Source organism: Diplotaxodon limnothrissa, linkage group LG15 (assembly GCF_057381915.1).
Source record: "Diplotaxodon limnothrissa isolate DT_005_m linkage group LG15, D_limnothrissa_male_GT1.1, whole genome shotgun sequence".
In the NCBI taxonomy this organism is placed as follows: domain Eukaryota; kingdom Metazoa; phylum Chordata; class Actinopteri; order Cichliformes; family Cichlidae; genus Diplotaxodon; species Diplotaxodon limnothrissa.
The window spans coordinates 27153333-27175695 of NC_140610.1; the positions used below are offsets into that span (position 1 = coordinate 27153333).

The following is a 22363-nucleotide window of genomic DNA, read 5'->3' on the forward strand; positions in this document are numbered from 1 at the left end:
GGCGCCGTTTGTAAACTGAAACATGCCGAAATTAACGGCAACATTTATCCACATTTAGCTCTAAAACTTACAAAAACATGTTTTTTCGAGTCATTTTTTACAACATTTAGTAAAATAGTTGTAACTTCCATCCATCCATCTTCATCCGCTTTATCCGAGGCCAGGTCACGGGGGCAGCAGCCTAAGCAAAGAGGCCCAGACCTCCCTCTCCCCAGCCACCTCCTCCAGCTTATCCAGGGGAACACCAAGGCGTTCCCAGGCCAGCCGAGAGATATAATCTCTCCAGCATGTCCTGGGTCTGCCCCGGGGCCTCCTCCCAGTGGGACATGCCTGGAACACCTCACCCAGGAGGCGCCCAGGGGGCATCCTTGTCAGATGCCCGAACCACCTCAGCTGGCTCCTTTCGATGTGGAGCAGCAGCGGCTCTACTCTGAGCCCCTCCTGGATGGCCGAACTTCTCACCCTATTTCTAAGGGAGAGGCCAGCCACCCTTCGGAGGAAGCTCATTTCTGCCGCTTGTATCCGCGATCTCGTTCTTTCGGTCACTACCCACAGCTCGTGGCTATAGGTGAGGGTAGGGACGTAGATCGACCGGTAAATTGAGAGCTTCGCTTTTACACTCAGCTCCCTCTTCACCACGACGGACCGGTGCAGCGTCCGCATTACTGCAGCTGTAGCCCCAATCCGTCTGTCGATCTCCGGCTCCCTTCTCCCATCACTCGCGAACAAGACCCCAAGATACTTGAACTCCTCCACTTGGGGCAGGAACTCATCCCCGACCCGGAGTGGGCACTCCACCCTTTTCCGGCTGAGAACCATGGCCTCAGATTTGGAGGTGCTGATCCTCATTCCCGCTGCTTCACACTCGGCTGCGAACCGTTCCAGTGCGAGCTGGAGGCCCTCACCCGATGAAGCCAACAGAACCACATCATCTGCAAAAATCAGAGATGAGATTCTGAGGCCACCAAAGCGAAAGCCCTCCGCCACTTGGCTGCGCCTAGAAATTCTGTCCATAAAAATTATGAACAGAACCGGAGACAAAGGGCAGCCCTGGCGGAGCCCATCACCCACCGGGAACGAGTCCGACTTATTGCCGGCAATGCGAACCAAGCTCTTGCAACGGTTGTATAGGGATCGAATGGCCCGTAGCAATGGGCCAGACACCCCATATTCCCGCAACACCTCCCACAGGACACCCCGAGGGACACGGTCGAATGCCTTCTCCAAGTCCACAAAACACATGTAGACTGGTTGGGCAAACTCCCAAGTATCCTGGAGAGGATAAAGAGCTGGTCCAGTGTTCCGCGACCAGGACGAAAACCGCATTGTTCCTCCTGTATCCGAGGTTCGACTAACGGACGAACTCTCCTTTCCAGCACCCTGGCATAGACTTTCCCAGGGAGGCTGAGGAGTGTGATCCCCCTGTAGTTGGAACACACCCTCCGGTCCCCCTTCTTAAAGATGGGGACCACCACCCCGGTCTGCCAGTCCACAGGTACTGCCCCTGATCTCCACGCAACATTGCAGAGGCGTGTCAACCAGGACAGCCCTACAACGTCCAGAGCCTTCAGGAACTCGGGGCGGACCTCATCAACACCAGGGGCTCTGCCACCAAGGAGTTGTTTAACTGCCTCAGTGACCTCGGCCCCGGAAATTGGCGGGTCATTCCCCTCATCCCCAGACTCTGCTTCCTCCTCGGAAGACGTGTCAGTGGGATTAAGGAGGTCCTCGAAGTATTCCTTCCACCGCCTGACAATTTTCTCAGTCGACGTCAGCAGCGCTCCGCCAGCACTATACACAGTGCAGGTAGAGCACCGCTTTCCCCTCCTGAGACGTCTGACGGTTTGCCAGAATCTCTTCGAGGCAGTCCGAAAGTCTTTTTCCATGGCCTCTCCGAACTCCTCCCACACCCGAGTTTTTGCTTCAGCCACTGCCCGAGCCGCATTCCGCTTGGCCTGTCGATACCTGTCGGCTGCCTCCGGAGTCCCACAGGCTAACCAAGCACGATAGGACTCCTTCTTCAGCCTGGTGGCTCCCTTCACCTCTGGTGTCCACCATTTGGTTCGGGGATTACCACCACGGCAGGCACCAACCACCTTGCGGCCGCAGCTCAATGCAGCAGCTTCGGCAATGGAGACGCTGAACATGGTCCATTCGAACTCAATGTCCCCAGTCTCCCTCGGAATGCTGTTGAAGCTCTGCCGGAGGTGTGCGTTGAAGATCTCGCGGACTGGGGCCTCTGCTAGACGTTCCCAGCACACATATAATAAAATAAATTATATTATATTGGAATAAAACAAACATTGCCTTTACTATGAACAAACATTTGGACTGCATATACAACAAATCTTACTGCAATAAAAGCTGTCCAAACATTTTCTTATATGTTCTACTTGAAGCTTTTAGTGCCTGATATGCGGTGTGGCTGTTACGGGGTGTCTTGTTGCTGCTCTTGCTGTATCTAACTTTTCATGTATGCACAAGAAAATTTAAAAAAAGCTTTGATGTTGCAGGTTTTAAAATTCTGGTCTTTCACAAACATGCATATACGCTAGAAAAATGATCAAAACTGTGATATGTTTCTTATTTGTTCATTTAGGAAACCCTGATGCTGCAGAGTTTCGCCAAAAACACAAGACTCGCCTAAAGAGGAAGTTCCAGTGTGTGTTTGAGGGGATCGCTAAAGCAGGAAACCCAACCCTTCTGAATCAGATCTACACAGAGCTCTACATCACAGAGGGAGGGACTTCAGATGTGAATGATGAACATGAGGTCAGACAGACTGAAACAGCATCCAGGAAACCAAACAGATCAGAAACGATAATCAGACAAGAAGACATCTTTACAGTCTCACCTGGAAGAGATGAACCAATCAGAACAGTGCTGACAAAGGGAGTGGCTGGCATTGGGAAAACAGTCCTAACACAGAAGATTCCTGCTTCTTTGGTTTCAGTAAAGAAGTGATGAACAAGTTCCACCAATTCTTTACTGAAACCAAAGAAGCAGGAATCTGCAGCTTTGAAGACTTCCAGGTTGTGTTCATCTTTGATGGTCTGGATGAGTGTCGACTTCCTCTGGACTTCCACAAAACTACAATTTTGACTGATGTTACAGAGTCCACCTCAGTGGATGTGCTGCTGATAAACCTCATCAGGGGGAAACTGCTTCCTTCTGCCCGCATCTGGATAACCACACGACCTGCAGCGGCCAATCAGATCCCTCCTTCATGTGTTGACATGGTGACAGAGGTCAGAGGGTTCACTAACCCACAGAAGGAGGAGTATTTCAGGAAGAGATTCAGAGATAAGAAGCAGGTAACCAAGATCTTCTCCCACATCAAGTCATCACGAAGCCTCCACATCATGTGCCACATCCCAGTTTTCTGCTGGATCACTGCTACAGTTCTGGAGGATGTGCTGAAAACCAGTGAGGAAGGTGAGTTGCCCAAGACCCTGACTGAGATGTACATCCACTTCCTGGTGCTTCAAACCAAAGTGAAGATGGTCAAGTATGATGGAGGAGCTGAGACAGATCCACACTGGAGTCTAGAGAGCAGGAAGATTATTGAATCTCTGGGAAAACTGGCTTTTGATCAGCTGCAGAAAGGAAATCTGATCTTCTATGAATCAGACCTGACAGAGTGTGGTATTGACATCAGAGCAGCCTCATTGTACTCAGGAGTGTTCACACAGATCTTTAAAGAAGAGAGAGGACTGTACCAGGACAAGGCGTTCTGCTTCATCCATCTGAGTGTTCAGGAGTTTCTGGCTGCTCTTCATGTCCATCTGACCTTCATCAACTCTGGAGTCAACCTGCTGGAAGATCAACAGGCAACATCTTATTCGCCTGAAGTGTTTACAGAAATACATGAACTAAAATATCTCTACCAGAGTGCTGTGGATAAGGCCTTGGAGAGTCCAAATGGACACCTGGACTTGTTCCTCCGCTTCCTCCTGGGTCTTTCACTGCAGACCAATCAGACTCTCCTACGAGGCTTGCTGACACAGACGGGAAGTAACTCACAGGACACAGCCCAGTACATCAAGAAGATGATCAGTGAGAATCTTTCTGCAGAGAAAAGCATTAATCTGTTCCATTGTCTGAATGAACTGAAGGATCGTTCTCTAGTGGAGGAGATCCAACAGTCCATAAGATATGGTAGTCTTTCTACAAATGAACTGTCTCCATCTCAGTGGTCAGCTGTGGTCTTCATCTTACTGTCATCAGAAGAAGATCTGGATGGATTTGACCTGAAAAAATACTCTTCTTCAGAGGAGGCTCTTCTGAGGCTGCTGCCAGTGGTCAAAGCCTCCAACAAAGCTCTGTGAGTACAAGACATCTACAAACCCATGTATAGAAATGTTTGTGCAGTATAAAGTAGAAATAAAAGAAAACCTAAACACAGAATTATTACAATAGTCATTGAAAATGGTACTAATATTAAAATCACTGTTTGAAAGGTTTTCATTTTGTATTTAATATCAGTAACGCATCAAGGCAAAAAACAAAAGAAGAAAAAAAGACTGGGCAATCTAAAACCTAAAACGACTAATGTTCTTTTTATGCAGGGTATTAAAAGAGCATGACAAATAAACTGAAACTTTTTAAAATAAAAACGGGGAGGACAAATACACTGAACAAAAATATAAACGCAACACTTTTGTTTTTGCTCCCATTCCCCATGGGATGGACGTAGAGACCTAAAATTCATTCCAGATACACAATATAACCATCCCTCCCAAACAGTGGTCACAAATCAGTCCAAATGTGTGGTAGTGGACACATCTGCTATATTGAGATAATCCATCCCACCTCACAGGTGTGCCACATCAGGATGCTGATCTGACATCATGAGTAGTGCACAGGTGTACCTCAGACTGCCCACAACAAAAGGCCACCCTGGAATGTGCAGTTTTTTGCGCTATTGGGGGTCTGGGGACCCAGAACCGGTCAGTATCTGGTGTGACCACCATTTGCCTCATGCAGTGCAACACATCGTCGCATGGAGTCTATCAGATTGTCAATTGTGGCCTGTGGAATGTTGGTCCACTCCACTTCAATGGCTGTGCGAGGTTGTTGGATATTCGTGGGAACTGGTACACGCTGTCGTATACGCCGGTCAAGCACATCCCGAACATGCTCAATGGGTGACATGTCCGGTGAGTATGCTGGCCATGCAAGAACTGGGACATTCTCAGCTGCCATCTGCCCTGAACAATGTGAACCATGATTCATCCGTGAAGCGCACACCTCTCCAACGTGCCAGACGCCATCTAATGTGAGCATTTGCCCACACAAGTCTGTTACGGCGACGAGCTGGAGTCAGGTCAAGACCCCAATGAGGACGACGGGCATGCAGTTGAGCGTCCCTGAGACGGTTTCTGACAGTTTGTGCAGAAATTGTTTGGTTGTGCAAACCAATTGTTCCAGCAGCTGTCTGGGTGGCTGGTCTCAGACGATCTTGGAGGTGAACCTGCTGGATGTGGAGGTCCTGGGCTGGTGTGGTTACACGAGGTCTGCGGTTGTGAGGCCGGTTGGATGTGCTGCCACATTCTCTGAAACGCCTGTGGAGACGGCTTATGGTTGAGAAATGAACATTCAATGCACGGGCGACAGATCTGGTTGACATTCCTGCTGTCAGCATGGCAATTGCACGCTCCCTCATTGCTTGTGGCATCTGTGGCATTTTGCTGTGAGACAAAACTGCACATTCCAGGGTGGCCTTTTGTTGTGGGCAGTCTGAGGTACACCTGTGCACTACTCATGATGTCAGAAGAGCATCCTGATGTGGCACACCTGTGAGGTGGGATGGATTATCTCAATATAGCAGATGTGCCCACTACCACACATTTGGACTGATTTGTGACCACTGTTTGGGAGGGATGGTTATATTGTGTATCTGGAATGAATTTTAGGTCTCTACGTCCATCCCATGGGGAATGGGAGCAAAAACAAAAGTGTTGCGTTTATATTTTTGTTCAGTGTAGTTCAATAATTTAAAAATCTTTCTCATTGCATAACTGCAGATAATTTGGAAATTTAATTGTTCACAGAATCCAGTGAAATGCAGGAAACAAGGATCATCTAAGCAAAAGAACCTTTTGTTAAAATAAATCATTGGAGGGTCTCACAGACACTTTAAAGAACATTGTCGTCTTCCATAAATGCAAATCAAAGTGTTCTATAAACATGTTCTTATGTTCAAAAATGATTTAAATTAAACTGAGATCCCCATAAATATGGTAAGATAAGATATGATGTAAAACAGATGGATAGATTGTTTACTGCTCAATTTCCCTCAGTTTAAACAGGTGACATATTGCCTTTGTATACATTTCAATAAAAAGTCGGAGTTTAATTATTTGCAAATGACCCTTTTAACTTTACCTATGTTCCATGAAGAGGTTTGAACTGCATGTGTTATTCGTCCATTGAAAAACCCCTGGCAGTCAAGGTGCCATGCAAAGTGGCCTTACAGTTCAATGTCTTGTCCAAGACAGATCGAAGAAATATTGGATCAAACCACTAATCCTGTGATCAGTGGACATTCAATTCTACTATCTGAGCAATAGCCTTTTTTTTTTTTTTTTTTTGGCTTTCATTCTTAAATCTTTCTCAGGCTCAGCTGTTGTAATCTCTCAGAAAGAAGCTGTAAAGCTTTGTCATCAGTTCTCCGCTCCCAGTCCTGTAGGCTGACTGAGCTAGACCTGAGTAACAACAAACTGCAGGATTTAGGAGCGAAGCAGCTGTGTACTGGGCTGGAAAATCCACATTGCAAACTGAAAATTCTCAGGTCAGATTACAGCTAATTTTGGATCAATTAAAGCCTGTTTTCTGTTTATGTCACTTAATTTTTATTAATATTTACATTTTGTGTTAATATCGTCTAAACCAGGCTCTCAGGTTGTATGATCACAGCGGAAGGTTGTGTTGCTTTGGCCTCAGCTATGAGGGGCAACCCCTACCATCTGACAGAGTTGGACCTGAGCTACAACCATCTAGGAGACTTTGGAGTGAGGCTGCTATCGGCTAGACTGACAGACCCGCTCTCCACACTTGAAACTCTCAGGTAATGAACACACAAAGTATTTTTCCTTGAGTGACAAATGTCCCCAGTGAATGAGTAGACTCATCAACATATTTTGCATCACACCACACTAGGAAGCACAGGCTGTGGAGGAGGAGAGGCCCCAATCTTCATTTCTAGCTTATTGAATTAACCATACATCTGGACAGTTATTTGGTAATTCCCCTTGGATTCTGTTTATCTCGATAAGCTCTTTTATCTAGCGCTTGTTGAAACCTTTCATTTTATAAAAGGCTTTGTGAAGTTTTCTGATACCCTCTGTTTTCTCGAGCTATGAAAAGTTTCCCAAATATAAAAGCTGTCCATTTATCTTTTTTTTTAAAAAATAAATTAAAAACTCAAAGCAATACTATATAAATGACTATATTAAATTAAACATTGTACAGTTCATGTTCAACATTTAATACGCGTTGAAAGTTGGATAGACAATCATTGTTTTTGCATTTTGTTCTCCAGGGTGGACCATAGTGGTGAACAGTGGTTAAAACCTGGTCTGAGGAAGTGTAAGTTTGACTAATGATGTGAAACTTTCTAATTAAATCCAAATCATTATCATTAAACTTTCTACAAATGACAGCATATCAGTAATTACAGAATAAAGCCATTAGATGTGTAAGATAAAAACTGTGCCCTCTTGTAAACTTTTTATTTATTCTTGCCTTCAGATGTCTGTGATCTTGAACTGGACACAAACTCAATAAACATAAACCTTAAACTTTCTGAAGACAACAAGATGGTGACAGTTGTGGAGGAGGAGCAACCATATCCTGATCATCCAGACAGATTTGGTTGGTGGCAGCTGCTGTGTAGAAATGGTCTGACTGGTTGTTGTTACTGGGAGGTTGAATGGAAAGGAAGAGTTCACATATCTATTAGTTACAGAGGAATCAGAAGGAGAGGACACAGAACTGACTGCAGGTTTGGAGAGAATGATCGGTCATGGAGTCTGAGCTGCTCTGATACTGTTGGTTACTCTGTCTGGCACAATAACACAGTTACAACCATCTCCTTCTCCTCGCCCTCCTCATCCTCCATGTCTAACAGAGTAGCAGTGTACGTGGACTGTCCTGCTGGGACTCTGTCGTTCTACAGAGTCTCCTCTGACACTCTGATCCACCTCCACACAGTCAACACAACATTCACTGAACCTGTGTATCCTGGGTTTGGATTCTGGTCTTATGGTTCCACATTGTCTCTGTGTTCTTTGAAGAATGAAGAAGAAGAAAACCCTTTGGACATTTAGACACAATCTCAAAGTCTGTAATAGAAATGTCAAACGTTCAAATCATTGATTGTGATTTAATGCTGTTCTATCTTATAAGCAGAAGTAGCTGAACAAATGTTTTTACAGATTTGGTATCAGGACACCAAATATATAAAGCCGTGAAGGTTAATAGTTAAACTGAGTTTTTTAAATTTATTATTCTGCTTTTTTTTTGTGTCAAACACATTTGGTTTACCAAGAGGAGAGACATAGACTCTCTACAGGATCCTCTTGTTACTTTCTTAAATTTAGATATGTATTTATTTTATTGTATTACTCATAATATTATCTGTGTCGTTATGATAGGGCTGATGGGCTGAATCTTTTTAATGACTTGCTTCTGTAAATAAAAAAAGACAAAATGTTAAAACCCATTTAAAACACGACCGCTGACATGAACACAGTAGGAGTTTAGAGGAAGAAACAGGTTTGATGTATCGCCATCATCAACTACCCTGTTGGCAAGTCTGATGGAACTTTTTTACACCTGCTCTTAAGTTAACCACACACCTTCAGCAGGATGACCAGTGGGATACAGGAGAACCACAGCTGCCCTTCTTTAATAGCTACTTTAGGCTGGTAGTGGATACCACTACTGGGAGGCAAGGTACCTTCAGTGTTTGCTTATTTGCAGAAGGATCACAACAGCACCCTTCTTGCAGGTTTCCTGTTTATCTGGGCTTGACACTGCCTGTAAGTACACTTGAGTGACCCAGTGAGGCAGGGTTTGTGTCTCCTCCCAGAATAAAACTGAGACTCTTTTACGGTACTCTCAGAGCACAACAGAGAATTGATAAGTTGATATCAATAAGTTCTTATCAATTCCCAACTGCAAATTCAGAGAGTTATGATCTGACATAAAGATTTATACAGTTAATGTTTAATGAGTTTAAAGAGTTCAAGGGTCATCATGTGACTGTTAGTGCAGCTCTGTTATCAGATTTCCTTAAGGCAGCCCCTGAATTTGAAGAGTTAAGAGCTAACACACTTAAAAACCTTGAATGGTGTGAGTTACATGTTTATCCTCTTTGGTCAGTCTCATTGTTGGATGAATAATTTGACTTTCTCTTATTTCCACCATCCAAAAGTAAACCTAATCTTAAATCATTTTAGTGTGAGTGGGTGTTGCTGTTAAACAGCTCTTATAATAGTTGAGCTAGTAGAAAATATTGTGTTATCTTGTTGAGTTTTATTGTTATGTTCAGGTAGAATATCTGAAATTATTTTTGAACATTACAAAAACCAATTGAGGAGTTCTCATATCATTAAACCATTACAGATTTTCTATTTTCGCTCTCTTTAAATGTTTAATTTGTGAATTAATTCTTCTTTTGTCTTATTGCTCTTCTAATTATGCAGCACTTCCTCAGATGTGTCTTCGGGGGTTCAGATTTCTTGGATTTAAAAATTCTACTTTGCTTCCACTGCAGTTAGACTCCCGTTTATGTCACATTTTAGTTTTTTCAATATGTAAACCTGTGGAGGTACCTGAGACCTTTTATGATCCATCCAGCTGAGTACTTTGGTTTTGTGGCTATGGGGTTTTGTATGATTGCATTTGTGCTTTCGAGATTAAGGAGTTTAAAACAGCTCATACAATGAATCAGATTCAGTAAAAGGACTAGATATTACAATCCCTGATTGCTCATGTGACACATCGCGGACATCCTCTCAGTTCTGTACATATTATTTGTATTGCACTTCGGTTTTTTGCAAACGGGAGCTTTCTGTATAATATTGGTGACGCTGAGCACGTTTCCAAGGCTACCGTCTGTCGGGCAGTCAGGAATGTTACAGTTGCACTGAAATGTCTCCTGTACTCGTTTGTGGTGTTCCCCGGTCATAGACCTACAACATTTATCAAAGAGGGATGCCACAAAATTGCAGGTATCAGGATGAACGAAACGTAATTCATGATGTGGTGATATTTGAACTACTACTTAAATTTTACATTTATTCTCACGGTTCCCAGGCGTGATTGGCTGTATAGATGGCACTCACATTCCAATCATTGCTCCTTTAGTAAATGAAGGAGACTATGTGAACAGGAAGTCTTTCCACAGCATTAATGTACAGGTACATAGTTCCCTGTAGCATTTCAAACTAACAAATTATTTCATTATAGTAATGGATGCTAATTTGTGTTCTCTGCACTGTGAAGATCATATGTGATGCTGCCAACATTATCACAAATGTGGAAGCCAACTGCTCAGCCTCTGTGAGTGGTGGTGGTGGAGGACCCCCACCTGTTTTTCGGGCCTCCGCTTTTTTTCTGTTGGCTATAGCGGGTCACATTTGAGCATACAGAGTAAGCAAATATGTACTTGTAATGTGCTCAGATAATTTCAATAAGTGCTTACAGAAAGAAAATTCATGTAGAATCTAACTGCAATTGATTTACATCGGACAAACAGACCAAGCACTAATACAATTACACCTTACCTGTTTGGACTATATTTTTATGTTTCATTTTTACTTGCTGCCAGGAACGTTTGGGGCCTGTTGGGTTGCACCTGCGCTCAAATCACATCACAAAATAAAATGTATAAAATAAAAAATAAAATAAAATAGAATAAAATAACGTGTTAAATGGGTGGAAATCCCTAGTTCAATGTTTAAATTAACACTCACGCATTGACTCTGTCGGCTATGTTTTGCCATGCATGCTCCCTTTCTTTTGCAGCTGAGGCTGTGTTACTTTTTTTCCGCGGAATTTGCATGTTATCGGCATATGCTGCCATCAGAATTTCGGCCTCAAGCGCTGTAAAATACATTGACCGCGCCTTCTTTCCCTCCGTCTCCATGGTGACTCGCTTAATCTGTGCTCCACTAATCAGGGCTTTATGTATCCTCGTGCGCGCGCTTAACTTGGGGTTAAAGCAACTCCGCGTTGACTGAACTAATTGTTATCAGCCTTTCTGAAACCGAATATTCCGAGTTGGACAGTTCGGGGTTACTCAACCCTGAGTATCGTTTTTCACTCTGAGTTTTCTAAACCGGCTTCCTGAAATAGGGCCCTGGGCCCTATTTCAGGAAGCCGGTTATGCTGATGGAAACACCTAAAATCAGTTTGATTTTAGGTGTTTCCATTAGACTGGCAGTATGAAAAGGAAAAAAACAAAACGCTTGGACACTGCTAGCACAGGCGCCCACAGAAACGCAAAGCAGGAGATGAAGCATCGCTGAATAAGTTTCCAAACCAACTTCATTCTAAGCCAAAGACTAGAAAATATGGTGAAGCATATCTTCCCTTTGGTTTCACCTGCACAAGTGCCAAGGTAGGTCTCCCCTGCAGAATTGGTTTTCCCTTTGTCGGGAGCATGCGCTGGGCTGTTCAAATCACGGACAAACAGTATCCCACATTCTTGATTTTTAGTTCACAAACACTTGTTGTAATGACTAACTACTCCTGACATTTTGGAGATGTTAGCTCTGTATACAGTAAAGTTACAGCGAGATAAAAATAATATCAGGTTGATCCTGCCAGGATTTGTCCCCCGGTTCAAATCACGGACTAACAGTATCCCACAGCTGTTTATGTTTTTAAACCCATTTTGCACAGAGAGGCATTTTTTGAAAAATGTATTGATAGCAATGTTGAATATTATTACACAGAAGAAAAAAAACAACTACATGTAAAATAATCACACCGTGAAGCTTCTGCCTTTGTAAATGGAGGGACAGTAACTGCGTGTAAAACCTGAAGACAGTCAGAATAACAGTAACAGTATTTCATCTCTATGTCCCATTCTGCAATTCATCTCATGTAAACAATAACGTGGCGCCCAGCCTGACGTGAAAAGAGGCACATTCCTTTGACGTTGCCAGACAAACTCTGTATTCCTCATCCGCAAAAAAAAGGTGTTTTAAAAATTCTCCGTTTTCAGTGATTCGAAACGCCGTTTACGTGTGGATGCGTTTTCAAAAATACCCATGTAGGTGCGGACGTAGCGTAAAAGAGTTAGTAGTTTATTTTATTACTAACTGTCATTTATTGGAGGTTACTTGTACTTGCTTAATTGTTTACTAAATGTTTGAGGTGTGAAATAAACCGCAATGGAGCAAAATATGGGTGTGTGTGGTTGGAGGATGTGTTAGTGCGTGTGCGTGGCTCCACATCAGCCACGCCGCTTTGCTAGCTAAAACACTGGTGTTGGATAATTTTGCCAGAAAAAAAAACAGAGGACGGCTGAAGCGGGGCAGCCAAAGAGTAAACTCTTAAAAGTAAGTACTGAATATTATGTCACTTATTTATGTGCAAATGCTTAATAACAAAGAACATTAAAACATTACTGTTGGCCACATGTCGGCAAAGTTATGTGACATTAGCAATGTTTGTACTAACTTGGCTTTAAAGCCTTTACTTTAAAATATACTCCGTTCAATAGTTGACTTTAATCTTAGAGAGAATGCCATGATTTTATGGATAATTAAAGTCAGCAATATATCCATAAACACAACAAGCAGAAAGTCAGTGATGCTGCTCGGTTTGCAGTCCTGAATATCACGGCACAAGCAGGATCCACTGCACTGTTAATGTTCGCTATGTTATATTGCTGCCTCTGTTCGGTGGTGTCGAGCCAAAAGGATTTTAACGTGTGTTTGAAAGAGCTGACGGTTCACTCGTTAAGCTGAAAGAAAGATGCTTTAATCACAGGAGTCACACATGTGTCCACTGTACCATCTGGGAACTCTTCTTGTTTAGCACTTGTAATAACACAAACACTAAATCCTCCTTCTCTTGTGCTGTTTTGTAGCAGTGTATACACCTGAGACTGTCACCTCTCTGTCTGTCCTGCACTCTCTCTCTCTGTTTCTTTCTCTCTGATTGTGGAATAAAAGTCTGAACATGTATTTATAAGTTACACTTGTGTTTGAATTCTGCAGCTTATCACACATTTGATTTCCATGTGTGACAACTGCAAGTGTCCAGAGTGAGGACAGACTGAGGGACCCACTGCTGCTCATCATCTGTGAGGCTTTGCACCCCTGATGATCCACCAGGACAAACTCAGCAGTGTGTGAGGAAGAGGAGGGGGAAGAGTCAGCACCAGCTGACAGATGGAGAGACAGACTGTTCCCTGTTTGTGAAGGACTGCTAGAAAAGTTTAATAGAACTAATTGTCTGTCCTGAATCAGTCTTATTAGGTAATGTTCAAATTTCAGAATGTAGCTGTGTAAACTTCAAATATCTGCTCGGTTTGTCAAGACATCACATATTTGCAAAAGTGCTCCAAAGTTTTCGGAGACGTCTGTTACCCACCTGCTCGATAGCTAGCAGAACAGCGAACTCCCGGCACATCATTTTCAAACCCCCTGCGATCTGTCGCTACTCAGATTAAAGGTGATATATAAGTCACTTAGATAACTTAAAAATGTTATTGTTTGACTTTTTCAGTGTTTTATTTGTTCGTGAGTAAACTGGTTTCCCTGAGATTACAGCTGAATAAACGTCAAACTGAAAATTGATTAAACAGAAGTGTGAAATGTTCGAGAATTTACGCCAGTGTCCTGTTACATTTTAGATAATTACTGAGGCCCGCAAGGGACACTGGAGAGAAAAAAATCAAGATAAACTTGCAAAAGTTCATCTGAAGGCTAGACCGTCCAATTTCACAGCCACTCACTTCTGGTCTTCCTGGCCTTTGGAGGACCCAGCCCACAAAGACCGCATCCTCAGGAGGTTGCAAGCCTATGAATTTGGACACCCCCATTGTTTACATGAGATGAATTTCTACAATGGCAGATAGAGACAAAATACTGTTGCTGTTAATCTTATTATTTGCAGTTTTTACACGCTTGCATATACACACACAGTTATGGTCCTTCCATTTAGACAGAGGCGTCAGAGTGAACTTTGGGCATGGCTTCTAAATTCAACACAGATGCTCTCACAACCCAAATCCCGACGTCGGTTTTGAATAAATTTAATTTTTAAAACATTTAATTTATGTATGCTGTATGCACTTTGCTTATTCCTAAGTTGTGAGTCTACACAACAGCCAAAATACTGTCTTTAGTTATTAACATTTGAAATGATGAGGGCACTTGAAAATGGCACTTGAAAAGCATGCTCAATCATCCAGGTAAATCTCCAAAAGTTGATTCTGTTCATCTGGACGTAGCGTTTTCAGTGGGAGAAACGTTTCGTCACTCATCCAAGTGACTTCTTCAGTCTCAGCTGACTGCAGGTTTCCCCAATCTTATAAACAGTACATTTGCATGACTGAAACCAGCCCACTGGAGGAACAATGGGCTGGGAGGTCAGTTCCTTAATCGTAATTATGCAAATTGTCATGACCATTGATCAACAACCACTGATCAAAGCCCACTGTATGTAGGTAAACTGTCAGCAATAACACAGGTGATCAGGCATAAAAACGTTTTTCATTTTTAGGTTGTTGTGCAGTCATTTGTCATACTAGAGAGAGAGAGAGAGAGAGATGGCTTGTAACTGTCTACCATGATGAAGACTGTCAGTATAAGAGGGTTTTAAATAATTAAATTTTTTTTAATAAAAAATAATAAATATAAAGTGTAAAAAAATGATTAAGATAATCAAGCACCTCCATAATTCCACCTTTATTCTGTCTGAGGTTGGAGAGCAGCCATATTTGGCACATGTGACGTCTACTTATATATTCATAAATAATATGATCATAAAGGGTGGTGCAGTGTGTCCTTTTCTAAAGAAGGCAATAAAGGAAGCATTGACGCTCTTTTCCTTAGGATTCAGAGAACTGGGACAGCTCAGGTTGCCTGGCAGATTTTTCCAGACCACTGGAATACAAGCATCACATCTCCGCCACAAATTAAACTCAAACCTTACAGTTCAGGTAAAACTGAATCCTGTTGCGATTATGTGATTTTACATATTTTTTCTCTAAGGCTGTTATATGCAGGCATGTCTGATGTACAGTGAATTTTTATCATCGTGATTTTACCTAAATGCGTGTGACTTTCTATGAAGTGTGATATATTTCTCTTTAAACTTGCTGTGAGGAGGGATCTATTCAAACCGTCAGGACTCACAGAAACGTTTGTATGTTTAAATGAGACGAGCGGTCTCTTTCAGCCTTTATTTGGGGCGATCGTGGCTCAAGAGTTGGGAGTTCGCCTTGTAATCGGAAGGTTGCCGGTTCGAGCCCCGGCTTGGACAGTCTCGGTTGTTGTGTCCTTGGGCAAGACACTTCACCCGTTGCCTACTGGTGGTGGTCAGAGGGCCCGGTGGCGCCAGTGTCCGGCAGCCTCGCCTCTGTCAGTGCTCCCCAGGGTGGCTGTGGCTACAATGTAGCTTGCCATCACCAGTGTGTGAATGTGTGTGTGGATGACTGGATATGTAAAGCGCTTTGGGGTCCTTAGGGACTAGTAAAGCGCTATATAAATACAGGCCATTTACCATTTATTTTGATACATCGGTGAGGAGAATGACTCCATGTTTGATCTGTTAGGTTTCAGATTAAACCGAGTCACAGTGAATACTGTAGCAGACCGTGCTGTCTCCAGCTGTTTAAATGTGACGTTGTAGAAGGGAACCCTCCCTCTTCTCCCTCTACTTCCTGCTCGGTTTACTTTCACTTTGTCCGGCTGCTGTTCCGCGGAGCGTCTTTCCTATCTGTGTAGGTGAGTGAGGTCCGCGTGCCGGTGTTTGTCTCCGAGGTTCTGCTCGTGCTGTCAGATTACTGCTGTAACCGTGTTACCATAGAAACGTCAGAAATCGAGACCCTTTGAGTATCTGTTAAGATCAAACAGGTCGGTGTGTGTCCGCCGCGGCGTCAGTGACTGCAGTCATTTATGTGACGTCAGTGTGGACCCGAAGTCCACGCAGTGCCGAATAAATCCAGCATTTTATTTCTTAAACTAACATAACATTATTATGAACGTTTTTATGTTTAATATTTTATCGACAAATGTTTAAGTAGCTGCATCTCAGGGTCTGTTTGGTCACGTGAGATGTGCTGTGAGGCATTTTGTCCTCCAAACGTGGACAATAAAGTTGTTTTGATTGTTGAAGTAGAAGTAGGTCGAGGCCGGAGCATTTCTATGTTTTTCTTCATAATTCACAATGCTTGAAATCCAGCATTTACATTTAGATGAAAGACATATGTGCAGCTACCAGTCTGATATAGCCTATGCACTAACAACACAAAGTGTAACCCTGAAAAAATTTAGTCATATTACTGTTCATCTAATAAATCAGATTACTGCTGTACATGTGACTTTTGTTTAGCTTTTTTTGTATATGTTTAAAAATGTTTTGGATATCAGCTGTCATATCAGAGAGCTGTTCTACCTTTTAAGACACCAGGCTGCTGTAAATCAGCTCTGACAGAACACAGATAACAGATTTTATAGATGAGCTGCTTTTAGAACAACACGTTTAATAACCCCTTTGAAAATGTAATTGTGCTGATTTTCTGATTGTCAGCAAACTCAGAGTGCTTATGATCCTGCAGCCATGAATACATCTTGTATTCTATTGCAGCGGTCCCCAACCCACGGCCCTCGGACCGGTTCCCGTCCGTGAGTTGTTTGGCACCGGGCCGCGAGAGTTTAGGCTTAGGTGTGAAATGTATAGTTTTCAGGGTTTTTATCGGTTTTCAGCGTTATTTTGTTATCGTTTTTATCGTTTACTCAGTTTTCCTTGGTCTTTTCACGTGTGTTATGAATAAATTTTTTTCAGTACCGGTACTAGTTTTATTTTGTTGTATTTATCCGCGACACCTTAAAGGCCGGTCCATGAAAATATTGTCGGGCATAAACCAGCCCGTGGCGCAAAAAAGGTTGGGGACCGCTGTTCTATTGAGCAAAGGCAATATATGTGTACACACACACACACCTACCCATCTATAAATAATGAAAAAGTTTTTTAATTTAGTTTTTAAAAAAAACTTCTGCTACGCTGAGATGATCCTGCTCTTTTTCCACACAGAGAGAATCCTACTGAGCATGTGCAGATCAAATTTCAGCCCTCTAGCTTGTTTATCTGAAACAGCCATTAAAAAAGTGTTTTTGAGAGTAAAGGAGAGATGTCCTCGTATCTCCTTATGTTCCCTTCTGCTCCCCCTACGGTGTTGGTGTTTAGGACATGGAAATGGTTTTCCAATTTTCTATTGTGTGCTCTTCTGCTGCTGTAGCTCATCTGCTGTAAGGTAGTGTGTGTTCAGGCATGCTCTTCTGCATACCTTGGTTGTAGTGTGTGGTTATTTTACTTACTGTTGCCTACTGTTGCCTTCCTGTCAGCTCACAGCTGTCTGCCCATTCTCTTCTGACCTCTGACAGGCTTTGTGTTAGGGAGAACTGCTGCTTGCTGTATGTACTCAGTGCATTTAGGAATGTAGACATGGTCAAGATCATGTCTAAGTCCATAATCCCCTATGTGTTTTCTCTGACACTGACTGGGTTTCTTTCCACAGGTGAGGCTGGTCGGATGTCTTTGGGGTTGTTTTTTTTTATCTGTTGTTGTGAGCTTGTGACGGAGTCCTTAGATCGATTGCTCAGACACCAGGACTGACGAAGAGACTGAGCAGCTTCTTTTCTCAAAATATTTCTTCCACACATGAAGGTGGAAAGGGTGTGAAGTGAGCTCAGCAGGTGAGTCTTTCCAGAGAAGGCTGTTTCATGATGCTGATTGGCTGTTTGCTGTTTGTTGGTATAAAACATGAAGAGAAAAAAGAATTTCTCTCTGAGTTTAGGAACAATAACTTTACAGTGATTCATTTACTTTTAAGTGTTCAAACCATCAGGTAACACTGAAGACCAGTGTTGGGAAGGTTACTTTTAAAATGTATTCCACTACAGATTACAGAGTACATGCCCCAAAATGTATTTTGTAACATATTCCGTTACGTTACTCAAAGCGAGTAACGTATTCTGGATACATTGGATTACTTAATATATTATCATGCCTTTTTACAACTACATGAATGTACTATTGCTGTGTGATTTATTACTATTACTGAAGGCTACTCACCATACCAATACCAACTAGAGTCTTAAATCTTAATATAAAATGAGTAACAGTAGGGTGGACATTAGGTAAGGTTGTATAGAAAACTATTCCGCGTGTATATAAAACAGGTCCGCGGCTCCGAAGCGTAGTAAAGGGACCTCTGGCTAATACGTCTGGTTCCATGTAGGGCTCGTAACCGAAAACTTGCTTTACTTTGTTGTCTGTGTCAACTTTGGTAGCGAGAGACAGAGAGAGGGGTTGAAAGGCTGCTCCAACTGAACTCATTGTTTCTGAGGAAAACACGAAAAAAGTGTAGAGCCGAGTCTTAATAGCTTACTTACAACTGGGCTCGTCAGGCACTCTTTTTGGCTGCAGTGGTTATTATTATATTTACATGCTTCCAGCTCCCGTTTCTGCTCGGTGAGAACTCGTGCTTTTTGACTCTCCTTTTTCTCCCTCCCTCGCTCACAGACACACAGCGGGTATTGCAGTCCATTCTCCCTGCAGCACGGACTACACTGCCCATGAGGCTAGGGCAGGGGTGGGCAATCTCAGGCCACGAGGGCCGGTGTCCCTGCAGGTTTTAGATCTCACCTTGGGTCAACACACCTGAATCACATGATTAGTTCGTCACCAGGCCTCTGGAGAACTTCAGGACATGTTGAGGAGCTAATTTAGCCATTTAAATCAGCTGGGTTGGTTCGAGGACACATCTAAAACCTGCAGGGACACCGGCCCTCGTGGAGTGAGATTGCCCACCCCTGGGCTAGGGCAATGCCTGTAACACTCTGTCTATTGCCTTCATATTAAATAAATAAAAATATTTCTTCACGTCATTATGAGACGCTAGATTGAGACACAGCCATTTGAGCCTCTTAATGCGTGTTTTGTTTGGGTTTCCACCGGCGTGGAATGACCATAAATAGAGAGGGCATAGCCTAACATATGAAACAGGAAAAGATCTTTTCCTGTTCCTGACCGCCGTGTAATCCCTTTATTTCAACAAAGTAACTGTATTCTGAATACCACCTTTTTAAACTGTAATGTAACGGAATACAGTTACTCATATTTTGTATTTTAAATACGTAACGGCGGTACATGAATTCCGTTACTCCCCAATACTGCTGAAGACCGACTGAAGGCACACAGGAGAAGATGTTTGCATTCTGTTTTCAGACAAAATATTATAGATGTTTAAATCCTTGTGTGTGTGTGTGTGTGTGTGTGTGTGTGTGTGTGTGTGTGTGTGTGTGTGTGTGTGTGTGTGTGTGTGTGTGAACTAATATATGTTGTGATATTAATGTTGCTGTGTCTGTGTAAAGGTGTGGCTTCTGCTATGGATCAGTGTGAGCACAGAGAGGAGGGAGTCCCTCCCTCTAAATCCACTCTGTGTGGGGAACATGACAGCAAGACCAAAGCTCAGAGGTGAGAGGACTGTCTCTAGCTGTCAGGACCCTTCTCCAGGTCCTGGTCAGAGACACAGAAATCAAACGAACCAACTGTTTAACTCTCTGACATGTGAACTCTCTGCAGTCACTACATTGTGTGGTCATCACCTTTTCTTAATGCAACAACCTCAGTTAAAAAAACAAAAATAAGTCAGAGTTTTAAAACTTGAGAGAGACAAACATCAAATTGCTGCCAGTACACAAACTTATTTCTGCTGCTGTGTTCCTGTGTTTAGTCTCACAAAACAGCACAATCTGTTTTTTACCGTGTCATCTACTTACACACCAGGTAGAAAATACACAATGGATTGGTTGCTATAAATTTTGGTTCTACAGTTTTGGTTTTTTTTTTGTGTTTTTCAGTTGGTTACTGGAAATTGTTGCAGATGCTTTGAATCCAAACTCACTGTGCTACTGTGCTCACTATGTAGTCCCTGTTTTTTTTCTATCAGTTTCTATCAGAAAACACAAGCCCCTCCTTCATCCACCGGTGTGTCCTTCAAGAGTAATCGATCTATGATTCAACCCATTATATTCAAAGATGAAGACAAACACGCACATTCTTCACTTACAAAATTTTAATTGATTTTTGTTCTGTGATGACAATAAATAACACGTTAAAGAAAATCATTACAGTTATTCAGAGGCTCAATGAGGCTCCACGAATTTTAACAAGAGATTTAAACAGAGCGAGTGATTTAGTGAGTCTGCAAATCATTCTAGAGTTTAAACCCTGTGATAATAAGACAAGGTTGTCTTGATGTTACATGTGATTGATGCACAAACCCTTTTAGACCCTCTTCACTCTGTTAATGTTGGAAAGAAGCAGCTGTTCCATAACATATGACAGACGGTACCATCAACCAAACAGGAGACAGAAGCAGACACTTTTGCGGAATTTTGTTGTTGAGTATTGTTGGAAAGTTGTTTTTGTGCATTGCACCAGAAAAACTGCAAAAAACTGGCTGCCAGAGTTTATCCAGACTCCCAGTGCAGCTTCACACCAAAAAGATCAGCTGATATGATTTTCTCATTGTGACAACGTCAAGACAAATGCAGAGTAACAGTTTACTTATAGCATTTATTGACAGACCCTTGTCCAACCCCCTTGCCTTGGTGTCAAAGAAGGATGTGTGCATGTCCCAACATTTTTCAACATTTTTCTTTTCCTTACTTTTAAATCATGTGTTTAAAGACAGCACTGAAGGAATCTGCTTAGTTTGAAGGAAAGACCAAAGTTCTATGTTTGGCATACCATGGAAAGACAAGGTCACCAACACAGAGATACTTGCAACAACAGGACTACCAGCCATCTACACCATCCTCAAACAAAGACGAATGTGCTGAGTTGGCCATGCCATAAGAGCGGATTATGGACACATCCCAAAGACCTTTTGTACGGAGAACTGAAAATTGCTCTGTGTGTAAAAGAAACATGAAGAACACTGGCATGGAAGGCCAAAGGTGAACAAGTTATTTAACAAAATGAGGAGACATGTGACAAAGACCTAAAGGGGTGATTGGGAGGAACGGACTTCCTGATATGAAAAATAATTAAATGATCATTCCTGCAGCCACATAAGTTAAATACTCAGGTGAGGAGAGAAACAGCTGTCACCTGAGCTGGATTAGGTGGTGGGGTAGGATCCTGGACAGAGCTGGTATAGCCAAACATACAGAGTGCACAGGGATGTTCAGTTCCCACCTCTGGCAGAAATTCAGTACTATTCCAATTTTCTGACTGAGTGGACCATGTTCTGCACCTCCAATACAAAGGAGCTTTTCCAGTTCAATTCAGTGCCAAACACACACAACAAGATATGAGGTAAAAATTCTACAACACAGAAAAAACACCAGTATTAAGGGAGCCCCAATGAGCAAGCACTTGGTGACAGTGGGATGGAAAAACTCCCTTTGAAAAGGAAGAAACCTCTAGCAGAATCAGGCTCAGGGAGGGATGGCCATCTGAGGAAGACGGGAGTAAAATCTATTTGAGCTTACAGTGGAAATCAGTTGGGGACCTATTCTTAGGTACTGAACCTTAAGGTTCCCCCAAATATCAAACCCCACTCCGAATCATAGTTTGTAGCTATGAACAGCTTAATCGATAAAGTTTTAAAATCATTCTATAAAACAAATAGTCTCGGAGAACCAAAGATTTTGTGCTAACGAGAGTCGAGTGAATTATTTTTAATTCTTAACAGACCTGTACACATGCAATCTTATCTGTTTCATTAGAATACCAACGTTTGCTGTGAATACCTTAAATAACACACGTGTGATATTCTTTATTTTCTCATTTCAGAATCAATAAGGAGACACCGTTGTCTACTTCACTGAGCTGTGTGTCAATGAAGAGTGACCGATCTATGATTCAACCAATAACCTTTTCAAACAGAGAGCGGTCTTTTGATACAGGGTGAGAACTGAAACTGTTGATTGTGTTTCTTCTTTAAAAACGTCATGTCCAACAGCAAGACCAGCACTTGCATTAGTGATCACTTTGTGTTCATACCAAGACTCATCATTACAGAGAGCAACACCTTTAACAAACTGCACATATGCTAACGTTGAGCGTTTTTGCAGTGTTTTGCAGAGCTCAGAGACTCTCA

General features: G+C 42.6%; 1 protein-coding gene across 1 annotated transcript; it reads left to right on the forward strand.

Annotated features, from left to right (window-relative positions):
- Positions 1-2767: 2767 nt before the first annotated feature.
- On the forward strand, positions 2768-8330 carry LOC146617667 (uncharacterized). The gene is made up of 8 exons (XM_085373504.1): positions 2768-2772; positions 3155-3248; positions 3411-3584; positions 3972-4056; positions 6643-6793; positions 6896-7069; positions 7544-7590; positions 7753-8330. The coding sequence occupies exons 1-8, from the start codon at positions 2768-2770 to the stop codon at positions 8328-8330; spliced, it is 1308 nt and encodes a 435-aa protein (XP_085229630.1).
- Positions 8331-22363: the final 14033 nt, after the last annotated feature.

Excerpts from the sequence above, each read along its gene's own strand:
- LOC146617667 (XM_085373504.1), top strand. Across the intron at positions 3,249-3,410 it reads GTGTTGACATGGTGACAGAG|GATGTGCTGAAAACCAGTGA; the intron begins GTCAGAGGGTTC and ends ACAGTTCTGGAG. Across the intron at positions 7,591-7,752 it reads AAAACCTGGTCTGAGGAAGT|ATGTCTGTGATCTTGAACTG; the intron begins GTAAGTTTGACT and ends TCTTGCCTTCAG.